The 10004-nt window shown below is 41.0% G+C and overlaps 1 protein-coding gene across 8 annotated transcripts in view; it reads right to left on the reverse strand.

The window, feature by feature from the left end:
- LOC135111577 (sprouty-related, EVH1 domain-containing protein 1-like) overlaps positions 1–10004 on the reverse strand; it is a 30125-nt gene that overhangs the window by 3062 nt on the left and 17059 nt on the right. For 5 of the 8 annotated variants that reach the window (XM_064025020.1, XM_064025018.1, XM_064025021.1 and 2 more), the window contains 3 exons: positions 4695–4878; positions 3341–3509; positions 481–536 (listed from right to left, as the gene is read on the reverse strand). In XM_064025020.1, the coding sequence (XP_063881090.1) occupies positions 481–536; positions 3341–3509; positions 4695–4878 (409 nt within the window). Of the gene's footprint in view, positions 1–480; positions 537–1864; positions 1962–3340; positions 3510–4694; positions 4879–5600; positions 5667–6202; positions 6796–10004 lie in introns of those variants that run through there. The other 3 variants (XM_064025016.1, XM_064025019.1, XM_064025023.1) reach the window with 3 other exon arrangements.

Genomic DNA, 10004 nt, shown 5'->3' on the forward strand with positions numbered 1-10004 from the left:
TTTGTATCACAGATAACAAGGATCTTCTGCTTTCCTCGTTACATCAGATGTTCGTAATTCACTAGCAGGCACACACTCATTTCTTTGGGGAAACTATATTTTTCATCATGTCAACCATGAAGGTTAGATATTTCACAACACTTAAAAAATATGGAAGATATTTACCGAACATTTCTGGGGGAGGATGTCTTTCCAGTTTGGATACATATCATCAATGTGCTCAGTACTTAAGAGCTCAGATAGAAAGAGTAAAGCATTATGTCTGATTAAAGAATAATAAACATAATGTCTAGAATTTCAATGTTCAAAAACAATAATGTCCTGTATTTATGGGCAACACATGGAAATTACTTCATCAACAGATACATAACACAATGCTGTTCCCTTCCTGTAAATGTGGTTCATGTTCCCAGATCCTCCCAGGAAAACTGTATGCCACTAATCTACTTCCACAACCCACCACCTGGAAGTGATACTTACCACAAATACTTTTTCTACATCGAGGCCATGGCGGTAGGATGGGAAGTCATTGAGACCTGTAAAGAAAGACATATCTTAGCTCTCTCCCTCTTTCCTGCACTCTGTATGACATTCAAGTTGACAATGGCTAGGCTTGACATACACATGCCACGTATACATGAACATGTATAAATATTCAAAGAAATATCTGCTTTGTGTTTCAATGACCAGAGCTACCAGCCAACTTTTCATCTTGTTCTCTGAGTTAGAGGAAAGACTGACTGCATAATAAATACAAAGTGAGACACTGTGCTGCTGCAACATAAAATCTAAATATACTGAATAATGAGAACAAAATAAAGTTTTCATTCCACACACACACACACACACACACACACACACACACACAAAAAAAAAAAAAAAAAAAAAAAAAAAAAAAAAAAAAAAAAAGTTTGTATTTTACTGTTTCATATACCAATACTAATTGTTCAAATGTATAATTCTAATACTTATTATTCTCATGATCAAATATTACCAAGAAAATCCCAAGGCTTTCCATATTACAAAAAGTTTCTCCATCTTAGCTCATAAAAACCCATATAACACAATCTTGCGTTGAATGAATCAACATCTTTTGAAAATCTTTTCCCGTTTCTAAGCTGTCTTTGTACAGCTTTCAAGCATCCTGTGAAAAGCAATCACATCCATGAACCCAGAGCAGCTTTAGCTTCATAAATCCTGATTAAGCTAAATATGCTAAAGATCAGAAATTGCCACTAAGCTGAGGGACAGCATTTCAATGAACTACTTACAATAATTTCTCAGGTGCTGGATGTGTTCTGAAGCTCCAAGCTCTATGTTACTCAATACACAATGTAGGTAACAGGAACATGAATGATGATGATTATGATGAACACTGATGACAATAATAGTCTTTTAAATGTCTACGCACAGTATATCCGGGCAGACATCTCCTATGAAGAAGAGTAGCTGGGAGAAGGTGCCACACCCACACACTCACAATAACAATCACCCACAAGCATTCCCTCACATCTTCACCTCTGGACCTTCAAAGAGTAATGATCCTCACTAATAATTCAGTGCAAGTGTTGAGTTGTACACCACATCCTAGTCTCTCCATCAGGACCTCATCAAACCTTTTTACCACCACATTCTGCTCCCTCATACAACCTTCCCTTTACATCCATCCCAACATCTAATCACAATATTAATTCCTACCCATGTCTTTCTCACTTCATTAACTCTTAACTGCACCTAGACATCTATACAGAAAAGCCCTTAATTACTTACAAACAGTCCATCTCCTCAAGCAACTCACCATTCAGATGCACATCCATTCTCTTACCATCTAACATCCTTATGTTTTTCATTATTTCATTCTTACCCTCATTCATTATTAATTGTTCTCTCACACACCCTTCCACACTCCTCAACCAGTTGTCTTGATTTCTCTTCTGAATCAGCCACCAGTGCAGCATCATCTGCAAACACCAGCTGATTCAGATTCCACTCTCTACAATCAGCAGACTCAAATTTCTACCTAACATTTTTCCATTCACTTCCCTTACAACTCTCCCTGCATGATATTAAGCATCCAAATAACTCACCAATAATCCAAAATTTGCAGCATGAGGAAAGATAAAAAGAAAGGCCCATCAATAAAATAAATTTGTAAACATCTATATAATGCACATTACATTTTTCAAGATGATATCTTATTTACATTGATATCCCAAACAGCATGAGTCCAATACTTTAAACAATGTATACTGTAGCATTCTTGAATGTTACAATTAATGCATGTCCATTTCTCATAATCTTCTAACTAGTATGTTCTTGATACTTGAAATACTGCCAAAAGACACAATTCATTAAGAATAATGATATTGTTTCAACTTCATACAAGACTAAAATGATCAAATAAACTAGACTAGCTGGTCTATCTCTCACTGCAAGATTGAAACCATCCTTCAGGATTGTGTGAACCTGAACACTACATGGGTACTCCAAGTGAAGCATGAACAAATACACTATGACCATAAATGACCTTCATGGTCAAAAATCTAAAAAGGAGAATTAAAAAAAAAAACTTTATACATATCATGTGTAACTTTAACATGTAGTTCAGGAAACTGGTATAGGAGTTAGCATGCTTAGTTCACACTTGAGGGGTTCTGGATTTGTCTCGTTTCACACTGAATCTTTTGTTCACCTAGCAGTGAATAGCTATGGAATATGAACTGAAAATTGTAATCTTGCCTTCCTGGAAGACCTAGAAGACCAGCAATATTGATCTCTTGTATGTACTAAGAGACTTACATGAGGATAAGAGTGGAGGAGCAAACTGCCAAGTTGCCCTAGACAAAGAATACCCAACGATGGAATTAGCATGCTCAGAAAATGAATGCACTTAAAAGTTAAATAAGTTCACAAAACCATGCAGACCTCTCTCAATGTGGGAAAAGACTAACAATATAAAAGGGAAAAGATGAAGGACAGATGTAAAGTGGCATGACTGAAAAGTATGCATGGACAAGGTATCCTAGAGGTACTCATGTCATGGCCATCTGCAGAGGACTTGTAACAAAGGAGTGAGGATATGTGATGATGATAAGGAGAGGATTATCTGTGGACAGTGCAGAAGTAAGTGAAAAGTGAAGTAAATGACAGTGTTCTTCTATATGTGGAATAATGAAGTGAGGAAGTTAACAGAGGAGTGAGGATACATGATGATAATCATCTGTGGCAGTGCAAGAATAAGTGAAAAAATGAAGTTGCTGAATGAACTAAATGTGGAATAATGAGGGAAAGAAGTTAATGGCAGTGTTAGTTGGCAGAAAGGTGGAGTATCTGTACTGACCCTCAACCAAGTCATCGAAAGCCGTGCGGACGCCACTGTCAAAAGCTCTTGCATCGGCTGCTGTCTGAAATGTTAGTCCAAACTTCATGTCCCCAGTCTTCCAGTGGTGAAAGGTAGGCATCACTTTGTAGTACTCAAAGTCCTTCTTTATTGTACAACTGAGTACTACCTGCAATGAAGAACAGCAAACTTTAGACACAATTCACTATGATTACTGCACCACTAAGCCCTTCTACCTGCAACAAGCTCTCACAAAATTCACTCACATTATAGTAGAGCAAAGCACTGCCTGCTACAAAGACCAATACATCTAAACTAAAGACCTTTATGTATACCTTAATTTTTATGACAAGATAGGCACCAACTTGAAATACATGCACATAAATACATACATACATATTTAATAGAAAAAAAAAGTAATATAAATTAAGTAGAATTTGGTAGAGGACAAACATAGGTAAAATAAAGTTAAGATTTTGCAGAGAAGAGTTGACCATGAACATGAATAAAGGCTTCAGCAAGACCTGGCACAAGCTAATTAATAATATGTATGAATGGAGGGGTAAAATGAAACTTAAGAAATCCACAAATCTAGATGCTCACTCGGGTCCACCCCCTATGCATAGCAGACAGAAACAAATTAACTTTAGATGGATGAAAAATAAGATTATAATTATGGAAAGAACAAGACGTATAAGAAAAATAAAAGAGCAAGTACAATGCATAACAAGATTACCTAACACATGGTCACAATGGAGTGTAAGAATAATGGAGCAATCTAGCAAGAAAAGTATGAAGAATGAACAGTGGAATGATGAAGGTAAAAATGCAGCACTCTGTCAATGGCTCATCATCCGGATAGAATTAATGCAGCTGACATAAAGAGAATATATAAAAAGTAAGGTATATGATGTAAGGAGGGTAATGATACACAATATTAAAGGGATGAAGAGTGAGAACAAGAGATATTAAAAAGATGACAAGTGGGAGAGTGGGAGCAAGTCATGTGGTGTAAGGCTATGATACATGGACAGTTGACTATTCACCTGTAATGGACAGATTATTCAAGATTATTCACCTTTAATACACACAAAGGCAAGGTAGGTATATGTACAGCTGCCCTAAGTAATGATGTCATAACGTCAAAATTTACGAAGTGCTTCAACCAACAACAGTATCAGACAACAGCTTCAATCTATCACATCCTTAACTACTCTTGATCCTAATTAATTTCCATTCAATCTATACACATTAAATTCCTTGGACTTTGTGACATCATTACTTGGGCCAACAGTGTAAGACTCAGCCAAATGGAGCAAGATGTGTGCATATAATCTTGGAAAAAGTTACTTACAGTCTGATCTGATATTCTCTTCCCGTAGATGAGATATTCATGCTTGGAGTCATCAAGGTCGGGCTGGGTGACGCGCTTCCTGACAGACACGTTGGAGAGGCCGCCCCCACCCATGGGCACCCAAAGCCCTGTGCTGTCATCACGCATCATCACCTGAGCACGCACTCGAACCAAATAGTTGCCGCTGAAACAAAACCACGCATTAAAATGTGAGCATGGGGTCTACACAAGTTGTATTTGATGTGTACTACTAACTCTGTCTATCTATTGGCCTACACACTAGTTCTAGCTAAATAACTGCTTCCATAAAGAGCCATCACTGTAGCAAGTAAATTTAAAGTTAATGCTTGTCTGTGACACTTGATTTGTGTTGGCTTTTACAATGGACTCAGTTGTACATTTGAACTTCTGCAAAAAAAAAAGAGATTAATTAAATGTTTATATAAAAAATAATAAAAAACATGATACATTATTGGAAATTACTCATTATCTAGCTTTAGGGCACAATATGCTGTACATTTCACATCAGGTATATATTTGAGCCTTTAACACCACAAGGATGAGAAAATGAACAGGTAAGGTATCAGTGTGCAGAACCTTGATAACACATTAATATAACTCTGATGAACTTGTAAACACAAAATCGAGTACATTTGGGAACATCTAAATGGATATGCATCCTAGACCAGCCCAAGACTTCACCACAGAATTGCTATCAAGACTTGTGGGCTGGGTAGCTGCAGGGGCTGGTCCATGGCATGCAATAAGGGCAGCCTGTGGAAGAGTTGGGGACACCAGTTGTGGTCCGTGACAACTTATAAAACACACAGCTTCAGGAAGTGGCATGCTTCAGCCTTATGACATCCTTTGTGCTTGCATCTTCATTTCAAACGATATATGCAATACCTTACACTGAGAACCTCATCTTGGGGTTTGTGGGAGGGCACAGCTCTCATCGATTCCCTCTGCTTGCTAAAACAAAAGCAAATACATAACACTTAATTTATGCTGTTGAATCTGATTGTAAATACATGACTGTTTTGAACTCACCAGCCTTGCTTTTATGAAACAATCAAGTACCTAAATACCTTCATGATCGTACTAAGCCTGATAATAGTAAGTAACGTGGGTGCACACAAGTTAAAGGCTTAAATTTATCCAAAGACCGCATTCTCAAACATTACTGCGTCTTAATATTTTCTTTAACAGGCTCTAATGTAAGTAGTTAAAAGTTTTCAGTGACCCGAGAGAGAGAGAGAGAGAGAGAGAGAGAGAGAGAGAGAGAGAGAGAGAGAGAGAGAGAGAGAGAGAGAGAGAGAGAGAGAGAGAGAGAGAGAGAGAGAGAGAGAGAGAGAGAGAGAGAGAGAGAGAGATCCAACTTATCATCTGTATAAACAATTGTGAGAACCTTGAACGCTTCAGAATACGGCCTTTACTGGATAGCTGGAATTGGGGCAAAGAGAGGGAGGGTCAGTACTGTACATAGTGAAGTCCTCAACACCACCAACCTTGCAGAAGAAGAGAGCCTAGACCAGCGAACCATTGCTGTCTTCTACAATCCGTGCTTCTTTCACTCACACTCACAATCCATCAACGATCAAACACGAAACCAATCACGTCGCATGTTCAGCATATCACATGTACAATCTACCCAAACTATATCACCAAACGCGTCAGAGTAACACCAGTATCACGTTATTGCGATTTTAAGTCTCCACCACAGCCCCGTATTCTGAAACGCTTTGCTCTCTCATCACGACTATTTTCAAAGGCCACAGAGGTTATTAGTCGGGTTTTTAAAGAGTGTTTCTCCAACTAATAATGTGCCCTTAAAAACCCGTGCAACTACAAGAAGAGCCTTTTGAATGCAACGGAGGTGGGGCGCAGAAGTGTTTCAGAATACGGTCCTCTCTCTGTCTGCCCACGGAGGCTTCCCAGGCATGAAGGAAGGTCTGACTGGGGTAAACGCTGGCCCGGAAGTGCTTAGCCGGGAGAGGAAATACCCTGATACCTTGCGGGCGGAAGGAGGGAGGCAAGGGGGGGTGAATGGCGGTGATTGTGTGGCGGTGGTGTGGCAAACACTTACGCATGATGATGACGGCGATGATTAATAATAATAATAATAATAATAATAATAATAATAATAATAATAATAATAATAATAATAATGAGTAACACGCTTTGATAGGCCATGAAAGAGCGCCGCCACTTCCCCAGCTCAGATCATCCACTACCAGCTTCATCTCGCCACAACTCAAAACTTCCCTCAAGTCGACGGTCTGTTACACGTCTTGATCGATGGTACATTTAGTTATGCGTCTAATGGCATGTTTCAGGTCCCGCTGCGTGTCTTTACTTATTGCATCACTCGCAGCAAAATTATTATTCATCATTGTGGCCTCGTTGTGTCATAATATACTTAAAAACAATTAACTCAAAAGAAATACAAACAAAGACGAGTTTGTTGCCCGTGTCGCCTACAAGAGACACCAGCAATTATTGAGAACCCCACACGTGAGATATCTTCCCATTTTTTTTGCATAACGCCCATCAACTCCACCAACTCAACCTACACCATATCAAATCTAAAGGATCGTGCTGTCATAGTGTGCTTTGGTGCGATCTACCTCTTAAGTTCCAGAGATATAAACTTGTGGATGGCGTAGTAGTAGTAGTAGTAGTAGTAGTAGTAGTAGTAGTAGTAGTAGTAGTAGTAGTAGTAGTAGTAGTAGTAGTAGTAATAATAATAATAATAATAATAATAATAATAATAATAATAATAATAATAATAATAATAATAATAATAACATTTGTAAGCGCGGGTTTAGGAGCGCAGCGTCTGAATGGATAAGGCTGCATCACTTATCACTGGTGTTTTCCGCCTTTCCGTCACTCACTACTCGGGATGGAATTTGTGAATGGATGTAAGACTGGATGCCAATACGACTACATTCTGCTCCCCTGCCGGCCGACGAGTCTTACACAGTTGCCAGATCGCGTACATGTGTGAGTAACATACTATTCCTGCTCCTTGCCCAATAATTTCCCGCCTCTCTCTCTCTCTCTCTCTCTCTCTCTCTCTCTCTCTCTGACCAACCAAACAACAACAGGTCCTTATGTTTTTCTATAGTTTTTATAATTAATTCCAATTTATTACTTCGAAAAGAAATAACAAAGCAGAAGCGATATTTTCTTAAGTTGCACACAAGAGCATTGCAGTGTTTCATAATCACATCACGTAACACTGACACGTTTTAATGGCGTCACTAATAAGCAGACGGGCATGATAATAAAGGAAGTGGAAACTGCTTTCAATGCCATCCAACGTAATGCTTTTAGTAACACTGGAAAAATCATCATTCACTATAATATGGAGAGAGAGAGAGAGAGAGAGAGAGAGAGAGAGAGAGAGAGAGAGAGAGAGAGAGAGAGAGAGAGAGAGAGAGAGAGAGAGAGAGAGAGAGAGAGAGAGAGAGAGAGAGAGAGAGAGAGAGAGAGAGAGAGAGAGAGAGCATCAAAATAATGTATTATCATTGCAGTACCAGACAAGATAATCTTCAGTGCTTTCATGAATGAGAGATCCGAGAGATAAGATACTGGCAGGAGAGAGCAGGAGAGAGGGAGTGGTAGGGTGTAGGGCATAGCGACAGGCCTCAGGAAGTGCTCCATTTTTAGCATTATGATCAGCACCCCTCCCACTGAAGGGGTGTCCCGACGGGCTGACAGAGGCCGAGGGAGTGAGTGAGTGAGTGAATGGTGGTGGAGGTGGTGGTGGTGGTGGTGGTGGGGTGTTGTTGATGTAATGACTGTATCCTGTTCTATCCTGTTCCTTCCTCTCACTGTACCATTGCTCCTACTATCGCTGCCCACCCCCTCCCCCCCACACACACACATACATAAACACACACACACACACACACAGACTGACGGCACATTATACTAAAGGGGAATTTCCAACTAAACCTAACGGTGAACTCAGTCAGTCATGGCCACGCGGAGCTAAACAAGTCTCTGAGAGCTGTGTCTGCCCCGCCACACACACACACACACACACACACACACATGGGGGTTCTCAAGACTAAGGTATATAATAAAGAGGTAAATACAGACAGCTGACATCACCCCTCTCAAGCGCGGTGTGTGTGTGTGTGTGTGTGTGTGAGGCAAGGCCATCACCGCCACTACCACCACCGCTCCATCGTGTTGTCAGTGTATGGTAGTGTGTGATGAGGCTGCTTTGTCTCAGGTACGTGGAATGATATGGCGTAGATAAGGAGGAGGAGGAGGAGGAGGAGGAGGAGGAGGAGGAGGAGGAGGAGGGAGGAGGAGGCTGTATTTGGTTGAAGGCAGACGACGAGAAGCAAAGTGGTGATGGTGGAAGAGGGGGAAGGGAATGGGGGTGGGGGGACTGGCAGAGAAGACGAGGTAGTGGGGGGGACTGAGGAGGTCGGGGAAGAATTCCATTCATTCACTAGCCGTCGGGGAGGAGGGTGTGTCTGCCTGTGCTCCCCCCACCCCCCCTGGCTCCCTTCCTCTCACTGCTCATGCCCTCCTCCTCCTCCCTCGTCTCTCCATCGCTGCCCAGGTAAGACATATTTTGGGACACCACGGACCACGTTACCTGACAGGGGAGAGGAGAGGACCGGGTAGGGAAAGAGTTGTGACGAAAGAAAGAGGGAGGGAGAGGGAGATTCAATACATTTTTACTATCTCTCTTTTTGGTTCATTTATTTAACGTATACAAGTTACTCTTTTACGCTAAATTCATTATCATCCTCTAGTTCAACCTCTACTGCGTTTCTCACTTATAATGTGTCGTTTGGTTTCACTTTCTTTGCTTCCCCCATGGGTTCCCTTCTCTTCCTCTCACTCTCTGGCCTTGTTGTCTCCCACTCCAATGATAGTGGTCTTTGTTCGCCGTGTGTGTGTGTGTGTGTGTGTGTGTGTGTGTGTGTGTGTGTGTGTGTGTGTGTGTGTGTGTGTGTGTGTGTGTGTGTGTGTGTGTGTGCGTGCGTGCGTGCGTGCGTGCGTGTGTGTGTGTGTGTGTGTGTGTGTGTGTGTGTGTGTGTGTGTGTGTGTGTGTGTGTGTGTGTGTGTGTGTGTGTGTGTGTGTGTGTAAGCCAAACTGATAGCTCCCTCGCGTGGTGCTTATGAGTCACTGAGATGGAGGCAGGGAGGGAGGAATAGAGGAAGAGAGACAGCGATGGAGTGAAGAGGGGAATGGTCGAGGAGGAGGTGGAGGCGTGACGCTGCTTTGTCAAATTGAGGCAAAAATCAAAGAAAACAAAAGGTAAATTTGTCTTCCACCAC

Source organism: Scylla paramamosain, chromosome 22 (assembly GCF_035594125.1).
Source record: "Scylla paramamosain isolate STU-SP2022 chromosome 22, ASM3559412v1, whole genome shotgun sequence".
NCBI classification, from domain to species: Eukaryota; Metazoa; Arthropoda; class Malacostraca; order Decapoda; family Portunidae; genus Scylla; species Scylla paramamosain.